The sequence below is a fragment of the Spermophilus citellus genome (genome assembly GCF_964194105.1).
Source record: "Spermophilus citellus genome assembly, chromosome: 4".
Classification (NCBI taxonomy): domain Eukaryota; kingdom Metazoa; phylum Chordata; class Mammalia; order Rodentia; family Sciuridae; genus Spermophilus; species Spermophilus citellus.
This window is the reverse complement of record NC_138185.1, coordinates 120031360-120058653: the sequence shown is the minus strand read 5'-3', so window position 1 is coordinate 120058653 and position 27294 is coordinate 120031360. Positions and strand designations below refer to the sequence as shown.

Genomic DNA, 27294 nt, shown 5'->3' with positions numbered 1-27294 from the left:
TCACCTAAGACGCTTGTTTGCTTACCACCTATAAAACTAGCCTAGGCCTCTTCCTTCTCCTCCAGCATTCAGACCAAGGAGCAGCAATGCAAAGACGCACAGAGCACACCAAGGTGAAGGCAGACCTCAACTTTCATTCAGTTCTCGGTTTTGTACACTTGAATGAGGTTCTTCTTGGTTGGCTTTGAAGCTTTATGGAAAGGCCTGACCTAAGAAGCCCCCTCCTCCACTTGTGGGTCCTTGCAGCCCCTGTGAAATCCTTGGACCATTCTTTAAGTGACACTTTCTGTGGATTTCTTTTAGTCTTGAGTATGAATGGATATCAAGATTTTGAAAGGGCAAATACTATATAAGATCCCTGTTGGGTGGATTTGTGTTTGCTATGCTTCTCCTTGTGATGTGTCTCCATAATTTAAGTGAAGTGGTTTATTCAGAATCTCAAATGATTTCTTCAGAAACACTCAGATAATTGAAAGAAGAAGAATAAGGAAAAAACCCTATGATTCCTGGTCTAAATTTCCCCACTAATTTATTTTTCAGCTGGATTCTATATGCGAATAAAGCCTCTGCTGGAGGACTTAGTTCTCCTGATTGTTGGTTAATTTACTCCTGGTTGGAGGAGTAAAGTCACACGAGTTTGGGGCAGGAAGTGGGAGAGAGGGAGATGAAGTTGGAACCATGGCCACCAAACTGGCCAGGTGCTGGACTCTTCTATCAAGGAGGATGTACTGTCTTTCTGCACAGAGGAAAAAAGTGAACTAGAATAGTGGTCAGTTTTCAGTTTCCACAACTCAGATAACAAACTTAGATGGGGCCAGTTAGATGGTAAAGAGATTTTGGTGTGGGCCCTGAATTTCAGGCCCATAGTTTTATAATCCCCTAATTCCATCCATGTTCTCTCTTCATATGTAAATTTTCCAAAAGGCATACTAAAGCTACTTAATTTTTTGCAAAAGGATACTTTAGGCCCTCCAACAGGATTCATGCCCACAGGTGAAACATACTCTGAAATTATGCTTTAACTTTTGCCTTAACGTTAACAACAGTTATCTCCCAATAAGTGAAAAACAATGAACAGCTCTTGAAAAAATGCACACATACGTTGTAATTTTAACTTGCAGGTTCCTAAGAGATGTACCTATCTTTGTCAGTTTAATGCCATTGGAAGAGGAACCCTGCAGAGTTGTGTGTCTCAGGAATTTCTGAGAAAATGGCATAAGTTCTGCGACTTGTATCTTCTGATGATAACAACTTTACTTTTGTAGGGGAATATGGGGGCCTTGTAGGTAGGTCATGCCTGGGTGGGTCTATGACCCTAAGAACATGTGATTATGGAGAATACAGGTGGCCCACAGGCTACCATTCCCCGGAGGAGACAGCTTCCTTCGATGGGATCTCTCAAGACAGCCAGCATGTTCAGAAAGTCCCTAAAATGGACCTGCTGTACTTTCTGCCCAGTTTCCATGTATAAGAATAACTGCCTTGAAATCTGGTGTTGATTATTCAGTGCACTTAAGATAGTTTTCCAGGAAGATCTCAAAATGTTCTATAATTGAATGGTAGATGGTCTCTTTTCCTTAAAATAGCTTCTTTTAATGAAAAGAGCATTTGTCCTTTAGCCACACTTTGCACTATTTTCAAACATTCTGCATGTACAAATATTTGACCTGGGCATGTGATTCAAAAGATCCAGTTAGCACAAAACCTCCTTCATCCCAACTGCCAGCACACTTACTAGGGTAAGGCAGGTAACAATTAGTTCTGGCATGTGTTTCCTACGGGGGAAAATGTCCAGAGGAATTATATTCATTAAGGTCCTTTAGATGACACTTGCCTTCAATAAATTCATCTACCTGTAACTTCTGATGTTAGAAAACCTTATGGGACAATTCTCTATATTGCCCCCTACTCCCCATGGGCCAGGCTGCTGACTCTGGTAAATTATGGGGAGAAAAAACTGCTGTGGCTTCCACAGCGCTACCAGGGGAGCCTGGGGTGGGTGAGGGTGGGGAGGGGGCACCTCCTGGCAGATCTGGGTCCATGTTTCACAACCCCATGCTACTGTACCACTCAAGCTGTGGGAGCTCACCGTCTCGAGACATCCCTACGGCAAGGCATTTCTGCAATCGACAGTGTTGGCAGCGGTTTCTACTGGTTCGATCAATCAAACAGTTCTTCTGACGAGGACAGGAGTAGGTGGCATTGCTTTGCTGACTTCTCCTGAAAAAGCCCTGTGATTCAGTTATAAAATATAAAACAGGTTAGTGTCAGTTTGAGTGGTATGATACTCAAGGCAGTATACTAAGCACTGAGCAGCATTAATATTTAATGGAGAATTAAACTGTAGCAGAATCATCCAGGAGACCATTAATGAAATTAAAGTCACTTCTTTTTCCTTGGGTAAAATTGATCCCCAGAGCCTAATACTCCATCCCTTACACATGCAAAACTTTTTTAAACTTCAACCGACAGTCGTCTATGTAAAAGGCACAAGATAAGATTCCTGCTCTTGCTTTCTGACGATCAGAAGCAATGTGTTCGATGGACTGATACAAAGGAGTTTGTCTTTAACCTTTATCTTCAAAATATATTTTAATTTTTTTTCTTTTTAGTATTAGGGATTGAACCCAGGGGTGCTTTACCACTGAACTAAATTCCCAGACCTTTTTAGTTTTTATTTTGAAACAGGGTCTCACAAAATCGCTGAGGCTGGCCCCAAATCTGCATTAATCTCTCTAGTTTCTGGGATTACAGGCATGTACCACCAAGCCAAGCTCCAGAATATTTTTAGCAAAATAAACACAAACTGGATGCCCAGATTTAAGGAAAATGCAGCCACACCATGACCTAGAGCACTGTGATCCTGATGCACCATGGTGGCCTCTTAGACATCTCTCACTCCCTGGGTCCTGGTGCAAGCAATTGGATGACACTTGGATGGATTATTTTGGCAGATCAGCCAGATTTGTACTCTTTCTCAGTCCTTGACAGTTTTTAATACCAGTGTTCAGAGTCATGGCCTTTTAAGATTTAACAACATCAGTCTGAGGTCCCTCAAGTTCCTCTTATGTGTCCAGTACTGTTTTGAAAATGAGAAGGTGCATGAAGGTGCACAAGGAGCTACTAATTTAATTTTTGTTTGTTTATTAACTTTCTGAGCAGGATTCTTAGCTCATTGATTTTGGTGTTTATTCATATAGCTTCAAATGTTCTTTTTAGTTATGTTTCAGCAGCAATCCCACAAGTTTTACTATGCAGTATTTTCATTATTATCCACTTGAGCATGTTCTAGATTTTCCATAAATTTCTTTAGCCAAAATGCTATTTAGAAGTATATTTCTCAATTTCAAATATACAAGGAAGGGGCTTTGGTTATCTTTTAATTGTTGACTTATCTTTCAGAAGTTTTGCTAGCTAGACATGTCCTCAAAAGAAAAATAGGATAAATAGAGTAATTTCTATGAAGCAGAGCCATGAAGGGTACAAAAGCATCTTCAAAGCTTTAATTGTGAAGATATGTGATCCCAGCAAAGGGGACGCTGGTGAAGAGGGGAGAGTGAAGTCCAGAAGAACTTGACAAGTAGTGGGGGTAAGGGTATTCTTCTACTGAAGGAATTTTCTAGAGGCCAACTTGGCAGTTACATCAAAATTGTTAGAAACATGTCTGCCCACTGAGCCATTAATTACATTTTTTCTTTCTTTCTTTTTTTCTTTTTTATTTAAACAGTACTGGGGATTGAAATCAGGGGTGCTCTACCACTGAATTATACCCCAACCCTTTTTAGTTTTTATTTTGAGACAAGGTCTTGCTAAGTTGCCCAGGCCAGCCATAAATTTGTGATTCTCCTATAGCAGCCTCCTGAGTAGCTGGGATTACAGGTGTTCACCACTGCACCTGTGTAGCTAGTAATTACCCTTTAAGAAATATACCTTAAGGGAATATTAAGAATGGCATAAAGATTCACCTATAAGAACATTTTTTGCTGCACTATTTACAATATGAAAAAATTTAGAAAGATCCTAAATGTCAACACTAGTGACAATCATATTGTATACACATACAATGGAATTTAGCATCTGTTAATGGAATTTCAGAAATACAATTGTTATAAAAAGATGATAAAATATACTTCTGAATTTTAAAAGAAATAAACCCAGTATCATCAAATTTTTTGACTAAAAAGAAAAGGAACCTATATATTTAGAAGAAACTTTAGGAAAATTATGCCCTAAAATGAAAAAAAAAAAAATCATTAGCTGTGTCTGGTTGGGCCACAGGTGATTTTAAGTTTCTTTTCATCTGTGCTTTCTGATTTTTTTACACTGTACAAATGGAAAGATATGTGAATTACTTGGGAAGAACAATCGAGTTCATCTGCTTCCTTCTGTGATGACTGGGGTCTCTGAGGACCAAGTCAATGTGTAGGATGCATGTGACCTTGGTTCCCTCTTGTTTACTTTTGCAAATCAACCTGGGAAGATGGTAGGATGAAGATCCTCAGCTCTCACTCCTTCTTGCACCCTGCTAAGCTGCTAACCTAAACATAGGCAATCCTGGGGACCCAGCTCTGCACTGTACTTGAAATCTACCCTATATCAAGTCTGATCTCTTCTGTAAAGCAATCTGTTCTCACGATATATAAAGCTGTGGTGTGTGTGTGTGTGTGTGTGTGTGTGTGTGTGTGTGTGTGTGTGTATTGTACCCTGTGAAAAGAAAGTGAGAAGTAAAGCTTTCTTTGGGCTTAATGGAGAGAAGTCAAGAAAATATAAGTGATAACAGGGGCGGATAATCCTTAGAAAAAGCACCGGTCTAGGTGTTCATTTCAGTCTGAGACACATAATCTCTGTCAAAGCTGAAAGGTGTTTATCTCTTTCCTGCGACTCGGCTCCCACTCATACCCTGTGTGTTTGTTACCACGGCAGGTACCTTGACTCAGGAGGTTATTTGTTTTTCCTTTAGTTGGGGTTGAATTTTGCTGCCTTCATATTGAGCCCATTGTGGTTGGTTTTAAATAATTCTTGAATATGGATAATGTCTGCACACTCTGGTTTCCTTTAAATGGAACCAGTGCTGAGGGCTGTCAAACTGTCTTGGGGAAGTGTCTCCGGTAGCCCCAATCACCACATCTGTCAATCTTCCTTTATAGGGTCTTTTCTACCTTTAGTGTTTCTTCTTGGGATCCTCTCTAGCTGTTTTACTTCTTTCAAAAGTCTGAAATCCAGATTACACACAGCTCTTCAGGGTCATTAATGAAAAGGATACTGGCTTTTAGTTTCCACATATTAATTTGACACCACACTATGGTAAATAAGGTTCCTGAATATTACCACAGAAGCCGTATATAGCCATCAGTTTTCTCTACTGCAAAGGAATTAGAGGGCATGATGATAGATAGATCGATCCATCTTAATGAGTGCTTGTATTAATCACATCTTTTAGTTCTGCATGTTAGATGCTTTGACATCTTGGGGCCTTGCTGAGGTATTACCCTTCCCAGGGCCAGCTAATCCCTACAGAAAGCAAGCAGCTTGCCTGCAGTGTACCTTTTGAATGCATACCAACTAGGTCAGAGCCAGGTCATAACCTCCTTGATTAGGTTTCAGACTCCCAGCCAATATTCCCCAGCCCTTACCACTCCAGGGCCAGCAAGAAGACCACCAGAAACAACCCTAGGCCCTGCACCCCATAACTATTAAGTAGAACAAACTAGTCAGTCACCCTGTAACTATTAAGTAGAAAAAACTAGCCACTCATGGGCCTGCTCCCCCTGTGGTGCACTTCCTTCCCATGGAAACCACAATACAGCTCCTTTGGCCCAGGAGCTGCTGTCATTCCCTTTACCTCCTGGCTGACTGCGGTGCTTCCCTGTGTGGCCCCTGCATGGCCTGACATGGATCCCATTCCCAGGGTTTGAGACTATAACAGACTTCATTCCTCATGATAGTCATTTGCAAGTCTATGTATCTTTTGACATCTGTTTAGAACAAGACCTAGGTACTGTTAAATAGCTCTTAAGATGTGCTAGGCACTCTGTGCTTTATGTGGATCATGACATTTAATTTCGACAAGGACAAGGCAGATACTTTCATTTCTATTATTTCAGGGCTGAATAAAGCCTTATGAGGGTGCAGAGACTTGCTCATAATATCCCTTCTAGCATAAGGTAAAGCCAGGGTATAAATTTTCATAGGTTCTTCTAAAACTTATATATTGTCCTTTTTTAATGTTTGCCCTGTGTGTCAAAGGAATTCCTCCTTCATTGTTTTCATAGAAGGCAATCATTTAATTAGTGTCAAGATAAAAAAAAAAAAACCACCAAGGTATGCATAATCAAATAGCAAGTCTGATCCACTCTGATTTGGTGTTTTCCTACAGATGAGGCCCTTTAGCTAACCTAGGCTGCTAGGTTCACCACTGCATCTGTGCAGCTAGTAATTATTCTTTAAGAAATATACCTTAAAGAAATACTGCCCAGACATGTCACAAAATCTTCATCTACAGCTGCAACAGATATGGGTTAGGAGTCACAGGAAAAAAAATCAGTCTTATTATTCTATTATTTCCCCTCATTTCTGACCAGAAATATTTGCCCCCTTTGATACACCACAACTCTATCTCGATCACATTGGTTCATTTACAAACAAAATGACAAGAAACTTACATCCAGGGCACAGAGTCACTATCATGAATGCTGTCTGAGTCGTTATGCCTTAAACTTGAAGTGCATCTACAAGGCACTCCATGAATGCCTGGAGGAGTGGCCCTGTGGCTGGAACTAATGTGGCTTCTGAGCTATCCACTCAGAAGAGGACCACACTACTGAGATGTGTCAGTTTGGAAGGGTTTCGGGAAAGCAAGCAAGGGGACATACTTTCTCTTGGTATCATCATTTGGTCCTCAATTGAGCCCACTAAGCAAAGTCTTGCTAAGAAGTTCTGGGAGTGGCCAGCTAAGAACCAGAGAAGAGAGCTATCTTTTGCTCTAAGTCAACAGAGTCACATCCACAAGGAGAACTAGAGAATACCAGATAGGAGGGGTCAAGCAGGGTTATAAAGTGAGACCTGAGAAGGGAGAGAGTGGGTAAGCCTCTGTGACTCAGAAGAACACTGAACTTTGCATTTTAGAAAGAATAAGGGTTTGGCTTTCTTCTACTTTAAACTTCTTTTCAGCAGTCCTTGGGGGTTTCTCAGAGGTTTAAGTGTTTGGGAAGCTAACCTGATAAAATATTAAAAGCTAAAGAAGACATAAGAGAGAGAATGATTAGAAGAGAAGGAGGAAGTATAATAGGAACTTTCCTACCTAAAAGAAGCAATATGCTCCTAAGAGTACAAGTAGGATCTTGTCTAGGGAGCAATAGTAGAGGAGGTTGAAGTAGACCTGGAACATGAGTTTCAGGGCTGGGCAGTCTGAGGTCATCATCCAGATAACAGGGGTAGCACAAGTCAGTGCATGGAGTCTGGGGAGGAATGGAGGCACTGTGTACCGAAAAGAAGGTGCTGGAACCGTGAGAAGCTGGGAAAGACATTAAGTATATAGTTTTGCAATTTTATTGTTTCTAAAGGACGAGTTAATTAATTACTTCATTGGCTTTCATAATTTTTTTTTAATGGATGTCAAAATACATGAAGATGTGCATTTACAAACATGGTGGGCTTGAGCAAGGAGTCATCCTGATGAACTTCAGGTAGTTCTTAGTGAGTGCGGCACATTACCACCACCTAGTGGCAGCATGCAGTCATCGCAAATAGCATAATATATAGGCCTTTAGAGTTAAAGGTCCCATGGCTGGTACTCCCAGTGTTAGTACTGGGAGAAAATTGACTCAAAAGCCTGACTTTAAGTCCAGTGCCCTGCCACTTAAGTATTTTCTCTTAGGTGTTGGACTAAAGAACTGATGTCACACAGTCTCACCTTTGGACACACAGAGTTCCCATATATCAAACTTCTGCCTCAAGTTCAATTCTCAAAGACTTCTCTCCAGCATTTCCTCCGTTACTTTGCTTTGCCCTCAACATGCCTTTGAGTTTTATTTCTGATGTCTGCCTACCACTTTCTGGAGAAGTCTATTCCCCAATACTTTTAAATATGGCTGTTCACTATGAATTTGTTTACTATCCCCACTAGATTGGAGTTCCCCAGGATCAGGACTGAGGCCCTGGTGTTCAGAAGAAGGTTCATATCAGAGTATAAAAACTGATTGCTAAAATTCCAAGAAGTTTTTTGCTAAATCCAGTTGCTAAACCTAACCATTATTAAAAATCAACTAATTATTTTATTATTTTGCCAGCATGTGCTCTTGAAATTATTTGTAACAATTATAGCTGAAAGGTGGAAATACTGCATAATAGTGTGCTACTGTACATCTCTTCTCCACTCCGTGTTCAGTGAGAGGGAACGTTGGGTAGCTTGAAATGGCCATATGGTGAGTATTTACACCACAGAAATTGGCAAATGCTGCCAATCAAGGCTTGATTTACTGCTTTGCTTGTGGTCTGAATTTAAGAAGTGATGCAGAAAATGACAGTGATGCAGATGGAACTTGAAAGTATGCCTTGTGTGTAGCCATTTCATTGTGAATAGCAGAAAAATGGAGGAAATGCTCCTCTGGTATTTGAGAACTATGATCTGATTCAGCAAAGTTGTTTATATTATCACTGATGAATGAGTGAAGTTCAAAATGTCATTTCACTTTCTTATTGTTCATTAAGGGAAATGAAACATCAACCAAGATTCAAGTTGGAACTATAGACTTTTGTCAGCTGCAACTACAGGTAGAGATGGAACAGTTCAGCAAAACCCATTAAGAGTATTCAGTGAGAATCAAGTGTCTGCACGAAATTTACAATAAAGAATATCATATGTTTTGTTATTATTTGTAAATTATGTGAAATTACTTTAATGGGATATACATCAGTTAGGTACATACATACAGGGTGCAAGTTGTTAAAAACTAATCAGCATGTGACTGGGCTGAGACCACTTCCTACAGGGTCACCAGCTTACCATTAGATTTTTGAAAGAGTCCTCCCAAAATTGTGGTTTGGCTTTCTAGGGCCCCCATCACCTTTTCCTCCACCCACACAAGTTCCAAGAACTTAAGCCAAATGGTTTTCTCTTCTTTCCAGAACAGAACAAATCTAAACCCACTGCCCATTTCCTAGCCTGGTCTCCTCCAGTGTTTTCTTGCTCACTGATAGGTACCATCTACCTCAGCTCCCTGTCACTCAAGGTAGAAAGACAGCTTCATTGCATCTCTACTTCCTATCTATCCACACCCAAACAGTTGACAATTCAGGCAGCTTCTCATCACCTTCATATTTCTCTGATTCATCAACTTTTCTCCATCTTTACTGCAATTTCCTGAAGTTGCCACATGTATGTCTCCTGAATTGGCTATTATACTGCTGGTAGCCCTGCTTCATTTCTCATCCCTTCAATCCATTTCGCACAGTCACTAAAGATCTCCTAAAATACAGAACTGCTCAAGTCACTTCCCTGCTTATAAACACTCAATGGTGCCTACTGACGAGCAGGTGATGACCACCTGTCCAGGCACCTCTCTGCCATGCTTGATCCTCTTCTCAGCCTCATGCTATATTGAGATACTACTATGTTCTAAGTTTTCCAAAGGAACGCTGTCTCTGTCTCTTGCTGGAAACCCTCTTCCTTCAGAATTCACTGAGGTATTCACATTCTCTTGGACCTTCTTTGACTTGGCCCTTCCCAAAGCTGGTTGAAGAACCCCACCCATGTGTATTTCTAGAGCCCTGAATTTATCTCCCTCATAGCCCTTACCTTGCTAAATTATTCATCTTTCTCACCAACTGCCTTGTTTATTGGAGTAGCTAACCCAGTACTTAGAGAAGTCAACAAACACATTTTGGATGAAAGACCAGAGGGAAAAATATTGGCTGTGATCAAAGCAGTGGTGATGATCAGATTCTGGGCCCCTTTCTATGCTAGATACTGTGCAAACCTTACTTGTAGTTCACAACAACTTAACATTTGTACCTAAGCATTTTTATGTCTGTTTTACAAATAAGAAAATTAAAGTGCAGAGAGGTTAAGCTATGTGTTCAAAGTCAAATAGGTAAGGGGAGAAGCCAGGATTTGATCCATGAATCCTAGGTGCATCCAAACACCACAGGCTTTTTAATGCACCTTCCAGAAGTTCAGACTAAACAACAGCAACCCAGGTGAACAAATAACAACACAAACAAGTAAAGAAGCCACTTTTCACTTCTGTAGTTGATGTGCTATATAATGGGGCAGGTGAGAGAGAAGGCATTTGATAGGGTACTAAACACCCAGTTTCTGTATAAGTAGTGAAACATTCATTTGCCACATCTACTTTATATGAAGTTTGAAATCCACATGACATTTCCTATTGGGGTTATTAATAGCTTGCCCAAAAGGTATGGGCTGGCTGGAGGCTGAACTGTGGGTGTGGCTAGGAAGAGCTGGGGGGTCTTGCTCTGAGGGTGTCCCCTCCTGCTTGGGGCGCCTTCTCAGAGATGCACAGGCTGAAATGCTGATCTGATGTTTGGTCTTTTGACAATTTTCACTTAATGAATTGATTCCTACAGTTCATTAACATACCCACTTCCACTTCTGTATACACATATGTCTTAATTAGCTGCTCATTGGCTGTTTAATTACAAGAAAACAGCTGACAGCTGCCTTGCTGAATTCTAATGGCAGACGCTTTGGAGCGGCTACACATTTGCTTTTGACAACCAAGATTTATTCATAACTCTGAGATTTATTGTGAATGCTCAGATGCCTGCCCCGTTGATTGTATTTTGCAACACAACTAAAAATTGGAAATTTCGGGGACTGTTAAAGTGGTTATATGTCCACCTTTTCTTCCTGAGGCTCAAGGAACATAGAATTCTATGTGTAAAAGGATACACTGTGTCCTTATTTTATTTGTCTTGGGAATTTTCTTTTGAGAATATTCAGAAGCATAAGAGTGAGGAAGAAATATCACTGGGTGACTGTGGGCAATTAAGTATCTGTACAAGGTGTAAAAGAGGATAACTGTCAATTTAGTTATACTGAGGGTTAAAGAGAGGATGTACATAGATTAAGATTGGGGAGAGAAGGAGATGAAGGAAATGATAAAATTTAAGTGTGCATGCGTGCTTGTGTGTGTGTGTGTGTGTGTGTGTGTGTGTGTGTGTGTGTGTAGTGGGAGGAATAGACAGAATAACAGGCTCCAAAGCAGTAAATGAGGAAGGGAATTTGATATTTAGAAAAGAATAGGCAACCTCACTTGTAAAAGTTAGCTAGTACAGCCCCAAACTCATGCACCTGGTAGCAATAAATCACAGAAATTTGGATCTCCTGAACTCCCTACTTGTTCAATAATGCCTGACCTCCCTGTAGAATTATTTGTGCAAATGATCTCTGATTAAAGCTGACCTTGTGTCGTATTTGGTAAGTCTAGATGTCTGCTTTTGCCTGAGCTTTGCCGTACTCAGATCCAATCCAAGTGTACACATTCAGCAACCATCATTCCCAGGCAAGCACGAAGGGACCTTTCCTAAGCCAGGCACTATGTCAGGGCCCTATCATCCATTGGGCCTCAAGCCCAGTGTTTTCTGTAAGCTGAGGAAGGACAGCAGTTACTGAGACACAATGAAGACCAAAACAAACAAATAAAAAATATCAGAAAAAAACCCCAACAACAACCTGAAGTATACAAATTGATGCAAACTGGGATTTAACACATACCTATCTTGTGTGTATTGCAGGACTAAACAAGATTTTTTTTTGCTAATCACCTGTATATAACAGCTCTTTTTTTCCCCCCTGCTGGTGCTGGGGATTGAACCCAAGCCTTGTGCATGCCATTTAAGTGCTCTACCACTGATTTAAAACTCCAGTTTATCATCTATTTATAAGTGAACTGAAACTTTGGTGTCCTAAGGATGCAGTAACAGCTGTCCTTCCCCAAATCTAATTTTTATCTTACAGGATAGCTATAATATTGGTTCTGGGTGTTATAAAGCATTAAAATAAAAATACTAAGCATGAGTATAATAATACTGAAAAATAGAATTGATTCAGGGCTAGTGACTTTACAAATGAAATAAGAATATTAGAATACTCTAAAAGACAATTTGGGCCTAAAAGGAACATTCATTTTTGTTTCTTTTAAAAACTAACACATAAAAAGCCCCAGAAGTTGCTTTCATAATTTTCTTACAGGAAAAAATATTAAAGTATCAATTATATACTATCAATTATGTTTCTATCTTTGAAAGTCTTTCTCTAGTTATTTTAAGAGAATATTTGTGGAAAGATTCCAAATAGTCTCTTTACTGTATAGCAAAGGAAGCCTTGTATAGGACATCATATTAAGTGTATTGATTGATGACTAAATCTTTGACAAAGAATGCTACTGTAATCTAACAAGAAAAAAGGGTTTTAAATGTAATGAGAAGCCAATTCATTAATCCCAATGCTGGATTGTATTATCATTTTAAAACACAGTTAAAATTGTATAATAAAAATGTCTAAGATGATATGGATTAAAATGTGTGTATGTGTTTATCTTGAGATAAATCTTCTCTAATCATTTGAACAGCCACTCTATCTTATGATGAATGTAGGATCTGAAATTGAATGACGGCTCGGACTATTTCTCCAAAGAAAACTTTTACCGATGATCATGCTTCTCCAAACACTTCACATTTTTACTTACTTTGAAGGTGAATCTTAATCCTGCCATCTACTGCTTTAGTTTAATCTCTGGCCTTTCCTTTGCCCTCCTGTCCCTTGACCTGGCCCTGCCCTGGCAGGCCTGTCCCAACTCCCTCTTGTGCTCAGCAGGGAATACATTCTGTTTCAAGGGCTCAGGAACAGCTAACAGAATGAAACTCTTACAGGCTTGTTTTCTAAAACATGCTTTCCTGGATATTATCGTATGCTATTCCCTTATTCTTCCCAAAGAGCAAGTAAGATACATTTATAATAAAAACTGTGGCCTAATAGCACCCTTAAAAACTTGGCAATGGCATACTTCTCTTCCTTTATCTTCTACTTTCCACAGAAGGTGACCTTGCTTCAGTCAAACTGGGTTATATACTGTTCCTTAAATACACTGAATACACTCAAGACCTCCCTATTTCTGGACTTTTGCCTCTGATGTTTCTCACTCTCCCTCCTCCCTAGCCCAGAATGTCCTCCCAATCCTGCTGCCCTGGCAAGTCCGTCTCCACCCCTGGCCCACTGTTGGTTCCTCCTCAGTGAGACCTGGCTGGCCACACTCTTCTAAGCTCCCAACCATGCTGCCTCGTGGATGTGTGCTTTTGTGTCATATCATGGACCGTGGCTTTACTCTATTAGTTAGCTCTTAACACTACTATTTACCTTTCCCTGTGTTAGCCTCTTCTCTACAACTAGACCATAAACTGCTTGAGGGGAGGATTAGGTCTTCTATGTCTATGGATCCTTTAGAGTGCTTACAGTGTGAAGCCCTAAGGGAGTGCTCAGATTACTGTTGTTTTCCTTGGCAGGTTCTACATAACAGGTTGCCAATGCCCACAAAAATCAAGACTGGACCCATAGATATCCCAGAAACAACAGCTGATTATGTGAAGCAGCATTACCAAGGCACTAAGGAGTTTGGCCTGAGATGATGATAAACTGCAGCCAGCACTTTGAAAGTGCTTGTTCCATGCCTGGCACTCTCTGAGTGCTTTACCTGAAAGCCTGTGTCAACTCCATGAAATAACTACAATTGCTATCCTCATTATACAGATGGAGGAACTGACTGACCCCCAGAGCTGTTCAGTGGGTGCTTCAGTTGGACAGTGGCAGAGCTGGGATTCCAACCCAGGCAGTCTGGTGGGGTAGGGATGTGGCTTAGTGGTAGAGTACTTGCCTAGGTTACTGAGCATAATATAAGCACAGTGATGGACTGTCTGTCCATAGGTAGCAAAGGGGATGTTCGCCTGAGCAAATATGTGGGAAAACAGATAATTATTTCAGCAAACAGCAAACAAGTTCTCTAGTTTCTTATGGTTTCAGGTTGTTGATTTTAAAATGCAATGTGAAATACACTCACAAAATTATTAGCTCAGAAAATTATGGAGTCACTTTGCTTTTCTCTCACTAGATATTATTTGATATATCTAATTATAAGTATTCTTTATGTCTAATTATACAACCATTGAGATAAATTATTTACAATTGGTCATGATATAACCACCTTCACCTGGTTACAACATGATAAATAATTAACATGAAGGGTAGAAGTCCCTTGGCTTCACTATAACTAGAAATAAAATTGTTAGTTAAAGCAGAGAGAAACTAAATTGCAGAATAGATACATGTGTCAAAACAAAACAAAACAAAACAAAAAAATAAACCCAACAACCACTCTCACAGAACATTGTACAAATCCCAGGTTGGGCATAGTTCAAGTCTGTTAATAAAATCACATGTTAACTGTTCACTGGCTTTCACTGTATAAAGTCAACAGAGCAGAGGTACAGAACCACAGATAACTAAAATTCACTTGGCACTGAGACCGTATGTGGACAAAATCTGGAAGGGAATCTACAAAAACGACAACTGTGAAATAATAGCTGTCCTTTGTGTTCTTATGATTTTTGTATTTTTATTTTTGGATAATTGTTGCGAGTAAAAAGGTTTACATTTTTAATACCTATGGAAACACAAGTGGTACTCAGATAGCCAGTTTTATTGAATAGCATGTTGGTTAATTAATCTTGCAAATTGTTGGGGTATTTCATACAAAATCAACCACCTTGACCCTTGCCTGTCCTTTCCCTAGACTTAATTCTCAGATATTCACTTCACTTTGTCACATAAACTACATGTGACATTACTGATGGACTCAGATGGAGTGATCAGTTTCTTGGGAAAAATGAAGGGAAAGAGTAGTGAACTGGTGTCCAGGATGCTGCCTGGAGCCCGGTCCTTTAAGACAACACTGAAGTCATATGCCACCCAGAAAAATCTCCATGTGCTTGGGGACCCCTAGTAGGCAAGCACTGCTGTCTAAATGCCTTTCTTTCAGAGAGTCCATGCCATTTCTACCAGAGACATGGCTTTGAGGGGATGAACACAGAGTGAGGATGAGGTGAAGGACAACAGCTGCCCAGCCCGTCAGCCAAGTCAACTCTGAAGATCACGGGGTGACAGCTGACATCGGCAGATCACTCTCCTGCATCCTGGGATGGCACAGCCCAGGCAGTTTATTTCATTTCATTAAAAAAAAATTAGCTAATTACTTTTGAGGAAGAGCAAATTGAGAGAGAAAAGGTATAATGTTCTTTTTTCCTTTTTGGTAAGCCAGAACCTTGAAGTTTACCACAGAGACGAACAATTCAAATCTCCTCTAAATAGAAGCTCCCCACTCCTGAAAGGCAGGTAATTTATTTAAAAAAATGTATTAAGTATGTTTGGTAGCAGGCAGGAATCTTAAGCTTCACTAAGATAACAGCAACATGAAGCATTTATACATGTACAGATTGGCAAATGTTACGATGATTAACAGAGAAATGAAGAATTAAACTATGAGGTTAGGATGATTAACAGTAAAACAAAGAATTAAAGAAATGATGAGACTAATTTCCCTGAAGTCTCTCAGCAATCATTTGTGTCTGTAGGTGATTTTGTATTTTATGAGATTGTACTTTCTAGTTTCACTAAAGGAAAGCAAACCAAATTTGTCGATTTTATTTTTTGCCTCAATCTCAAAAAGCCTTAGGGCTAATTCAGGTCTGGATGTAGCAATCAGCTGTCTCAGAGGCCTTCTGCATGCTTAAATAGCTTCTCTCCTATTTATTTTGTGCTGTTTTATCCTATAAGCAGTCTCAAGGCACTTCCAATACAACCAAGAGGATCTAAATCTTAATAAATTGAAATGTGAATAACAGAGGTAATCTGTGTGTGTGTGTGTGTGTGTGGGGGGGTGGTCTTAAATTATTAGGACAAACACCTTTATTTTCCATTCTCACATTATGCATGTGCTATATCCATTACTCCGAGATTAAGGTAAGTAATAATAAAATAGTGACAATAGCAATAATAATGAAAATATTTAGATTTTGGTAGAATTTTTACAATTATAAGAACTTTGTATGCCAATTCTCGGTCTATTCTTGAATAGTCCTAAAAGGAAGGAAGGTCAGGTTATGCCTAGTTATAGATGAAGAAATTGAGTCACTGTTGAACTGAGAAAGGCCCAAAACAACATGGACAAGTGGAGAGTCCAGGATGAGAGTTCAGTGCTTCCTGACAGCCTTCCCATAATTTGGCCAGATGTGTTAACATCTGTGCACTGACAATACAACTCAACCACACTCCAATCAAACTTACTGGAAACATCTTTTTATAAATCTTATAACAGGGACAGCACAGAAAACTAGAGCTATCTCTTTTTAAAAGGCAATAGCCAAAGAGATAGCTCATCAGTTCAATTAATTCTGGAATTGGAAGTGAAAAACATAAACAATGCTCAAATACCTTTTCCCCATCTCCTGATAGTTTGAAGGGAGCAGTCAAAGTATATATAACTTCTTGGATTCTAATTTAACACCAAAATATTTATTCGGTCCTGTCATTTATCATCATTCAAAATTCCAAGGAATTGAATTTTTAGACATAGGATAAGTAAAAAATAGAAATCACAAAGATACATTCTAACATTAATACAACAACAACAATTTAAAAGGCTTACCTTGCAGCCTTCACACGTAATGACACCATAATGGATTCCTGATGATTTGTCTCCACAGATCTTGCATGGAATAATTTCAATTTGAGCTGCAACAGAAGCACGCAACCAGTTAATTACATTTTCTTTTAAACACCTTATAAAAGCGTTCCCTGATCAGCATTTGTATAGTGAAAACTAATAACCTGCTAAACATTATACTGCATTAACTATTCATTGCTGAACTGTGAGGGTCCCCCTAGAGCCCTGGACTAAATTATGGCTGCTCGTTATATAATAGCTTTCGGGTTATTAAAATGGGTCATTTGAGAAGGTGTTTAAGAACCCACAAGAAGACTGGAATCAGCATTTCAAAGCCTTCAAGAACTGGAGAGCTCGCAGTTTAGGCCTCAGAGCAAAGCAGATACTAAAATGTTTCCTCCGATCTCATTTTCCATCATTATTTTTAAAAGGCCATAAATCTGTCTTGGCTGAGCACTGTAGTTCAACTGATGGAGAAAAATAGACTCCAAAAAGTCAGGTCTACTTAGGAAAATGATTCAATTCAAAATACTAATAAGTTACATATGATGGCAAGGAAGAATTCCTTACTCATCTTTTTTAAATTAATGTAGTTGCCATATGTTAAAAATTAGTTCATTTGTGTACAATCAAAACCTTTCAACCATAAAGTTAATATCCTATCTGAATTAATGACAGATCTTGACAAATAGGATATGTTGCTTTCGAGTTTTTTACATTGGAAACTGATTTCTGGGTTCAGTTTGCAAGTGTTTAGCCAATCGATTAATATTTAAAGATGCCTCCTCCTGGAAGGCCAACCAGATAATTAACATATCACACCAACATTCTCAAATGTGACAAAGCACATTTCTGAGAAAATACATTATATTTTGAATAAAGTTAGAAAGAACACAATTAAGAATTTAAAAAGTAACTGAAGGAAGGAATAGAATAATTAAGCGAAAGAAAGTGCTTAGACCACCTATTAAATAGAATATTTATGGGAAATAAAGAAGACCAAAGTGGAGCCACACAGACAGGATGGCAACAGTCCCCAGTTTACTTGGCATGTTCCATTAGGCTAAATTTGCTTTCTACCGTTTTCACTACCGCATGTTACATCCACTAAAGTATGCACACATACAATTGCCAAGTGCCCAAATAGCTAAAGTCTATTTCATTTTTATACAACTTCTAAGTAGCTTATGCCTTCCACAGAGCAAGGACTCTGTCTAGAGAATATGCTGCATGATATAAGTCACACACACACACACACACACACACACACACACACACAGCCCACTCTTTCTTCTTATGTCATCTCGTATCCTGGGATGGCTTACACAATGACTTACTTTGGGCTTGATGCAATTTTGTAGTTAATATATACTGCACACAAGAAGCCACTGGATTAACCTTGTTATAAGCCATGTGTCTTGTTTACTCTCTTCCATGGGAACTCTGGTGACTTTTATGGAGGGCAAGCTATCTAGGGGGTCTGTTTTCTATCAGTTATTTTAGTGCTGGCATACTGAGTTTCTTTACTTGTCCAGATTTAGAGATTGTTCAATATCTTCATATCCAATGTATTTTCCATAATCTGGAGGCTCTCTAATACCCCAGTAATGGTGCTAATATTTATATTCTGAGTTTTGCAATTTAGTATGTTTAAAATTGAATTTCATAAAAACTGTCATTCACAATTCGGCCTCCCCATTAGTGCTGTACTTGATTTCAAGAAAAATTCTGTATGAATTATGAAATATAACAATGTCTCATATTTAATGGCTCTTCCAATATTTTTAATATAGTCAATGGAAAGGCTTTTGCCACAGATTGTTGAGAGAGAGGGCAGGGGCAGTTGGGAGGCTCAACATTTTCAGACTCAAAAAAGCCAGTAAGAAATTCTGAAAGCTGATATCAGCTGAGAGTTACTGTCTGGATTTTCCCACTTGAATTAACTAGTCTATAATGAGAACTAGCCTCCTCCACTCTGACCTGTAAGGAACAGAATAATTAGGCAACATAAAGTACTTTGACTACTTATTAAACAGAATTTATATGTGAAATAAAGAGGACCAAAGCAGAACTCCTTCTGCTTATAATTCACCTCAAGCTACAATCACAGAAATCAAAGATATACAACCTGTTTAGGCCTTGCAGTTTAAGTCAGCATCAAAACTACCCAAGGCAACTAGAGCAACACTAACCTTAAACTTGGGCCTTTCAAGAATTATCTTCAATCTGCCTTAATAATGGGAAGATCAGGCATATTGTTCAGAATATGAAATGGGCTGTGCTGTAGCTCAGTGGATGAGCACTTGCCTAGCATATGTGAGGGCATTAGATTCGATCCTCAGCACCACATAAAGATAAATATATATAAAGGTATTGTGCGCATCTACAACTAAAAATATTAAAAAAAAAAAAAAAAAAGAAGATGAGAGTCCTGGGCAGGACATATGGGCAAGGGCAAGAGTAAAGCTGTATCTGGGTCATATGGAAAATGATGTGCACTCTGTTGGGGGCTCTTAGTGGATGGTCAATCAGAAGTGAAATGATGTTTAAGGCAGTGACCAAAATGCTTGCTAATGGCTCTGGAAATCCTGTAAATTCTAGATAGGGAGGTCTGTTCATGATGGGGGTGACCGCGGGAGTGTCTTTGTGGACCCAGAACTGCCACCTGAATGGCTTATGGTCTGGTGTGGGGAGGGTGGAGACTGGTTGCAGCATAGACCCAGAGTCTGGTGCCACTGCAACAGGACTGCTGGTCTGAGTCAGGCTCCTATACCATTGGTCTTCAGCTTTGCTTAGGTTCCCAGTGTCTTTCAGATTTCAAAGATACCCAAGCTGGGACCTACGAGGCAGAGAGGCTATGAAGCTTAGTGAATCCAATGAATGGATTCATGAATGGATTCACTGTAGACTGACTTGTATGTCCAAGTGGGAGACCATTCACCTACATGTTTGTCCCCACTCTGTGTGTGCTTAGCTCCAGTGGACAATGTTGGCTAAAGGATGAGAATCAGTTAGAATATGCCTCAATAAGAATCTCATGGTAAGGGAATGGAAAGATTTCTCCAAAGCAACTTTCAGTTATTTTGATCAGTCAGATTAAACTGCTCTACCTGCTGACCCCTGTGTGGCTCTATTATCTCAGAAGACAATATCAATTGTCAGTACTCTTTAAAAAATAGCTGAAATCTACCTGCTTCAAAAGCAAACCCTCTGAATGCAATCTTATCAGACATGTTGATATTTCTAGAAAGCAACCATTTGCAGAACAGAGCAGGGCACTTACTCATCTCTCCACTTAATCCCATGATGCACTGAAGCCTCCCATCCCCACTTTTACTCAATTTGTAGAATCAAATTAATCAATGAGAAAAAAATGTAATCAAGGGCTTGCAAAGTTTTCAAAAGGAAGATAGTATAGTACAATAAAGCAAGACTTATCCACATCATTGCAAATTGGCTTCCCAATGAACAATCTTGAGTTTGAGATTTTTGTTTAGGTACCAGGTGTTAAACCCAGAGGTGCTTAACCACTGAGCCACATCCAAAATTTTTTAAATTTTGAGACAGGGTCTCATAAAGTTGCTTAGAGACTTGCTAAGTTGTTGAAGCTGGCCTCAAACTTGTGATCCTCCTGCCTTAGCCTCCTGAGCTGCTGGGATTATACATGTGCACCACCATACCTGGGTTAAATTTGAGTTTTCCATCCAAGAAAAGGAAAAAGATAAAAATCCCTTTGCCTTGCATCCCTTCATGTTTTCCATTTTCTACCAGGTGGTGGTGTGTCTTCTCAAAATAATATTCTTTCAACATAAATTATGAACCTTGGCCCAGACATTTACCGCACACAGGAACTCAGCCATCATTTGCAAATACCAGTTCTGTCAGACACCACTATTGTCAACCTTCACAAGCGTTCATAACTATCCTAATGTAGTGAAATATTTGAAGCAAGACTTATCCACATCATTGCAAATTGGCTTCCCAATGAACAATCTTGCTATGAAAAATTCTAATTTGCCCATGTTTTCAGCTCTATTGCCTGAATAATCTGCTTTCACATATCTAAGTAATTCAAAAAGACTCTCCACACCTACAGAGGCAAATTTCTGGAGCTGACAACAAGTGGCAGCAGGAAACCCTGGAATACAAGCATGCTAATTAACCAAGTGGTCCTGGGGCTGGGCAGTCATTTAGTGTTGTATCAACACAAAATGTTAGATTTTTATTTTTAACTATAAAAGGTCAAGAACATGGGCACTGACATTCTTAACATCTCATTTACGCCTCAGGACCTATCTTGGGAGTTACACTGATCCAGAGTGCAATGCCCGATCTGCCCCCAAATTAAAGTTGTACAAGAGAGGCACCCATCACTTCATTCTGTGGGTGAGCAGTGTTCTCTTGATAATAATCTAATGGGATTATAATCACCAATGATAGTGAACATATATTTGTACTTACAGTGTGTCAGGCATTATCTTATTTTTGTGAAATAGGTATTATTATTGTTAATATCATCGTCACTACTATTATTATCTCCATGATTTAGATGAGAAAACAGAAGTTCAGAGAGGCTTATTAATTTGTCAAACTCAGGTAGAAAATGGTAAGTCTGAGATTTGGTCACATTTTGTCTTTCTGTTTAAATTCAAAAGTTAAGATTTTCTTTTTCTTTTTTTTTTTTTTTTTGTATCAGGGATTGAACACTTACTACTGAGCCATATCCCTAGGCCTTTTTATTAATTAATTTATTTGTTTTTATCATTTTGAGACAGGATCTCACTAAATTGCTGAGCCTGGTGTTAAACTTGTAATCCTCCTGCCTCAGCTTCCCAAACTGCTGAGATCATAGGTGTGAGCCACTGTGCCCAACCCCTTTCTGGGATTTATCTACTTGTTTATAACTGAAAGTAACCATTAACTTTTTTGGCCTTCTCGATTTTGCAAAATTCCAGGTAGAATACTTTTTTTGGTTTTTTTTTTTCAGTCTTGGGATCAAACACACAGCCTCATGTGTGCTAAGCAAATGTTTCAACACTCGCAGCCCAGAATATTTGACTGTAAAGTGACCAATGCCAAGGTTAACAATTCTTACAGCTGGGCAAATAAATTACTTAACCTCTTTAAGCCTCAGTTTCATATATGAAGATTCGCTGATACAATGTACAAGTGACACAGCATCTCTAGAAGGTTTACATATGCTCATTTTATGTATGTATTTTCTATATGTATACATCACACAGTTCTTAGAAATAGTTGGCCTTCAATAAACAGTAGTTATTATTATTGTTGTTGTTGATAAGGAATCCTGCCTTATAGCAAAATGAAATTCTTTTCTCCACACTTTAAGCTCTTTCCGAAGTGGGGATAGAGAAAAGCTGCTTATCCTCCAAATACTGTGACAGGCAGTCTGTACCAGCTACTACAGCAATCCTTCACAACAGTGGCACTTAACTGTTTGCTTTAGCATAGTGCATGTCAAAATCAGCTGTGGAAAGTGTCACAAGGAATTTGTCACAAATAATGGTAAAAAAAAAAGTGAATTTTTTTTAACTGGTTCATATAAAAATAAACAACCATACTACTACTACCCCAGTAGTATCTTTTCGCCTAGCTCATTTGCACACCATAGACATTCTTGAAAAGGACTGAATGGGGGTGGGGTTATTGCTTGCTTGTCAGGAAATGGCCAGTGGCTAAACCTGGGGTACACCCATGAGTAGGTCTATCACACATATGAATGTCAATCAATTTTTTGTGTTGCAAAAATGTTAAAGAACTACAGCTTGGGGAAAAAAACCACAAGTATCTATCTTTAACACAAATCTGTTGATGGTAGTTTTTTTCCTGGAAGGCTGAGAATATGGAGGACTTTCCACTTGCTATGTTATATGTTTCTCTAATGTTTGAATTTTTTACAACCAGCATGCATTACTTTTGTAAGCAGAAAAACCAATAAAGATTAAAAAGAAAAACCCCAAGGCATTTGATTTTATTTTCAGTAAAATGGGCTTGAGTCCTTTATGGATTAGTCACTTTATTTTATCCCTGTTTAGAACTGCTGCAGTATTAAAGGCTTCAGCAGCTGCCCGAATGGCAGCCGGGCCTGCGTGTCAAGGCTGGCTGGCAGAAAGCCGTGGAGTCTTCACCTTTCTCCCTGGAGCGACTTTGGGAATGCCTGGCTTCTACAGTTTCGTGGCTCTTTTAGTTTGAGGGCCTCCAAAGATGGTTGTGCAGGTTGTGACCTGCCCAGTGGAGCGCAGCTGAGAGGGCAAAGGTGGGTGCTGAAGTGTACCTGGCTGTGAGCTCTCCTGGGAGTGGCTGCAACCATCTGGCATGAGGGAGCTTTTCTCTGACTTGTCTATTCAGATGGGCTCCTTTTTTTTTTTTTTTAAAACCACCCTTCCAGAGGTGGTGCCTTCATCTATGGTGTGCAAAGGTGCTCTGTGGACTGGAGTAGGAACATTCAGGGAGCAAATGGCTTCTCTCCACTCAGTCACTGCTGCCATGGAAGGCTCCAACTCACCATGTGGATTTGTAGAGTGCTCTCACTTCTCCACTGTGGGCGAGGAATAGACTGTCATCCTGGACAGTGGCTTGGAGTACTACTGTGGCTACATTCCCTAACCCAGGCATGCTCAATAATCCCACAGCATAAGATGCAAACTAATAGTCAACTTGTTTGCCATTTTGTCTACTAAATATATAGCACATATAATGCTAAGTTTCCCCTCAGTATTGTCTTTACTTCCATTGATTTTTGGATTATTTCATGAAAATATTAATCCTTGCTGTTCATCACCAAAATAATTAGACATCTAAGAAAAGCTCTACCCCTCTGTAAGCAGTCTTAAGCTATTTCAGGAAACAGTAACACCTGATATTTGCAGAGTTTTATATGGCTTAAAAAGACTTTCACCTCATTAGGTTGTTCAGAGTTTAGTGCTCGTCTGTCCCTGAAGGAGCAGATGGGTATTTTTATTCCCATTTTACAGATGTGAAAATTGAGCCTCAGGGAGGCTCATTGGCTTCTTTTTTAGGTCTAAATTTCCCAGGGTTTACTTGTAGAAACAGTCACACACGAAAAGGTAGACTTGGTGTTTCTTTTCTGTTCCAGATTATTTGATGCCTCACCAGCAATCTGGAGCTCTCATGGGGAAAATAACACCAGAGAGAAATGGCTGGGGATCAATTTAGCTAAGATGGGCCCTGCCAAGTCTCCCTTTGACACCTGACTCTGTGGGTGGCCCCAGGCAAGTCACTTACATCTCCACTTCCTCCATCTATAAAATGGGAATAATTCTTACCTCCCAGGCAGGTGGTGGCAAATGAATGCTTTCAAATCTCTTTGAAGATGAAAAACCTATATAAATGGGAAGCTTCAGGAGGCTTGGTATATCATTCTTGGCAAGAACCAGGACGCTGTACCCTCACTGCCCACAACATGCTCAGCCACAAAGAATAAAAAACACATAGGACTATCATTTTCATCTGTGAGCTATATGTATCTAAATTAAAAAAAATGTTCATTTTTAAAATGCCTTTCTGAGGACTGATGGGTCCAGCTTAGTCTCAACCTGAATGAGAGCTTAGATGTAAAGTCACTTCTCTATGACAAGTATCACATGCAAAGTCACTGAACTGAACTTTTCAAACAGTAAATGGCATGATTTCCACTTGCTAAACACAGTAAACATACATGTCAGCCTCTGACATCCCAAGTCTTAGTTGATATGACTTCAACAATCCTGATAAATTATAGCTTTTAAAAAATCCTGCACCTTACTGTGTCCCTATTCCCAAAAGTCCTTTATCCATTGTTAAGGCACTTGTCAAAAGCTTTAACTTGATTGTGATTTTCACTGTAATTTGACAGCTATTTGCAAACTAAGGATAGGCAAAATTGAAAGTCTAGAACTTGGACCGTTCTCCTTCAGTAAGACTTAGGTGCATGAGAGTTAAAACACTAGGCCAGAATGTCCCAACTGAATTCAGAGAAAGCTGAACTGTGTATGCAGAAAATCTCCAAAGAATAAGGAAGCCCGGCATATCCTCTCATGAGGCTTTCTGTGAATATGTGGGTAATTCTGACAGTGGGAGATGAATATGAATTCTTTGAAATATGTTTCCATACCTACTTGATTAAACTTTCCTGAGAAACTGACTCATATTCCATGATGCGTAGTTTCTAAAAGCCAAATCCAAATGAGCATGTTTGTCCCTAGACAGGGAAATTCTGTCAACTTAGAGAGGAAAAGGATTTTTCACATAGAGGAAGAGTGGATGGTCTAGATTTTTAGATCCAGTTGTCTCTAAAATTTCCTACAATACAGTAGTGCACAAAATGTCTAAGTTTAAAGCAACTATCTTTTTTTTTGGTAACTATCTAGTAGCCAATTAAACCTTCAGTAAAATAATTTGACCCAATCAGGCTATAATCCAGGGAGGGACTCACGAGGCTGAGGCAGGGGAATTGAAAGTTTGAGGCTGAGACCCTGTTTTTAAATAAAAATAAGGGCTGGTGACTTAGGTCACTGGTTGAATGCTTGCCTAGCATGTGTGAAGGACTGGCTCAAATTCCCATTACCACAAACAAAAACAAAAACTCAAAAATCAACCAGCAAAAGTAGAAGCTTCTGATGACAAATACTTCATTCTACTTATCTGGTGAGCTGATAAACCGAATAAGTTCTCACTCCCAAAATATGATGCTATCAAGATGACCAATACCGTTCTTTTCCTCTTTTATTTCTCCAAACCAAACCCCTGTCTCTTAATAAAGGAACTTATTTGTTGTTAAGAATTTGTGTGGTTATGTGAAATCAAGGGCCAAGACAAAAGTAACTGGCCATTTAGCCAATTATTCCCAGTTGGAATAAGGTCCTTCTAAGATTCTAGAAACAAATATCCTCCCCCACAATATAGAATTCTTGAAGGTTTTTTTTAATACCTTTATTTATTTATTTATTTATTCATTTTTATGTGGTGCTGAGGATCAAACCCAGTGCCTCACATATGCTAGGCAAGTATTCCACCACTGAGCTACAACCCCAGCCCTGAGTTCTTAAAGATTTTTTAGGACCCTGGCATCAGAGACATATAACAATAACAACAACAAAAAAATCTTCTCTGAAATTCTCAGTGTGGGTTAAGTGTTCTTTCATATTAGTGGGAAAAGAATCCATTTTACTTTACTAATTTGTTAGATGATGCTCAAGGGAAACTTCTAATAACTTCTTTTCCAACAATAGGTGTCCCTTTTATAATTCTGGACAGTACTAGATGCAAAATGTCATCTGACTCACAGAACTGCATCTAATCTTTTCTAGCAATCAACATCACTTGAGATACCAATTCCTTTTTCCCCCTTAGCAAGAACAATTACACCACATTTAGGTTAAGTCTTCCTTACCTCACAGTTGAAAGCAACAGGGTCAGCTCTTTGCTGTCATCATTCAAAGTCTATTTTTCACAACAACAAAAAAGGGTATCTTTAAAGCCAAACCAAAATCTGGAGATCTTATCTAGTTTCTGCTCAACCAAAAGCATCAGAATTACTGTTTCATGACACAATCTTATTTTACACAATTATACCAAAATTCTCACACCTAAACCCAGGAGATAACCGCTCTATTTTACAGCTCTTTTAAGTTCACACCTGCCTATGCATACTGAAAGCAATATGCATTTTACGATCTTGGTATTTCAATTTAGAAGCTTTTAAAAAATAATGGATACATATGATGATACAAAAATGAACACACATGTGATTCAATTCCAAATCCAAACATGGAAAAATCTGTTGACATGGAAATGGGTTTTAGGATATTTGTTTAAAAATCTATTTGTCCTATGGCTTTATATGAGTTTCACCCATTGTATACTTGGCAGATAGTATGATAATTCTCTGAGTAAATAATTCAAATCATTATTCTTGCCTCAAGAGTATTCATTCCTTAAGAGGTCAAAGTTATCTGCCTAAAAAGTCAGCCACTGATTGTTAATTCCAATGGGGTGATTCTGTGACCTCCTAGCCATGCCATTCACAAAAACCAGCTGGATTAAGATGTGTAGAAGTGGGTCAAAGTCACAAGAATCCAGGTTAAGTCATAAAAGTTTACCAGGTGAAGGAACCCATTGTTTCTTTCCATAGTAGCTTGTGTGGTTTTTTTGAGATCAGTTACTGCTCATCAAATAGTAGATTATGTCATTTAAGAAATATTCCTCAACCAAATAAACTTTGGATTCATGGTGAAAAACTGGAAAAAACTTGTAACTTTAAGCCTTAAAGAATGCATTTACGTCGATCGATGTGGAGCCATAGAAGACTAAAAAGAGCACATCTGCAGTCGCGGGAACAGTCATGAAATATAAACCTCCTTAGTCCACAGACCATCTTGGTGGGTGAGAATGATTATGAGGATTTTGCTACATCCCATCTCTCTACTCCACCTCTGTGCCATTTCCCATTTCCAAGAGGTCTCCCTAGAATTAACAGGGGAATGGATCTCCAGATAAAAGATAAGAGAAGGATCTAGTGTTTATTAAAAATCACAAG

At 39.1% G+C, this 27294-nt stretch overlaps 1 protein-coding gene across 2 annotated transcripts in view; it reads right to left on the bottom strand.

Annotated features, from left to right (window-relative positions):
* Positions 1–27294, bottom strand: part of RORA (RAR related orphan receptor A) — a 686592-nt gene that overhangs the window by 21039 nt on the left and 638259 nt on the right. For both annotated transcript variants that reach the window (XM_081289523.1, XM_081289524.1), the window contains 2 exons: positions 16719–16804; positions 2090–2231 (listed from right to left, as the gene is read on the bottom strand). In XM_081289523.1, coding sequence (XP_081145649.1) covers positions 2090–2231; positions 16719–16804 — 228 coding nt within the window. The remainder of the gene's footprint in view (positions 1–2089; positions 2232–16718; positions 16805–27294) is intronic.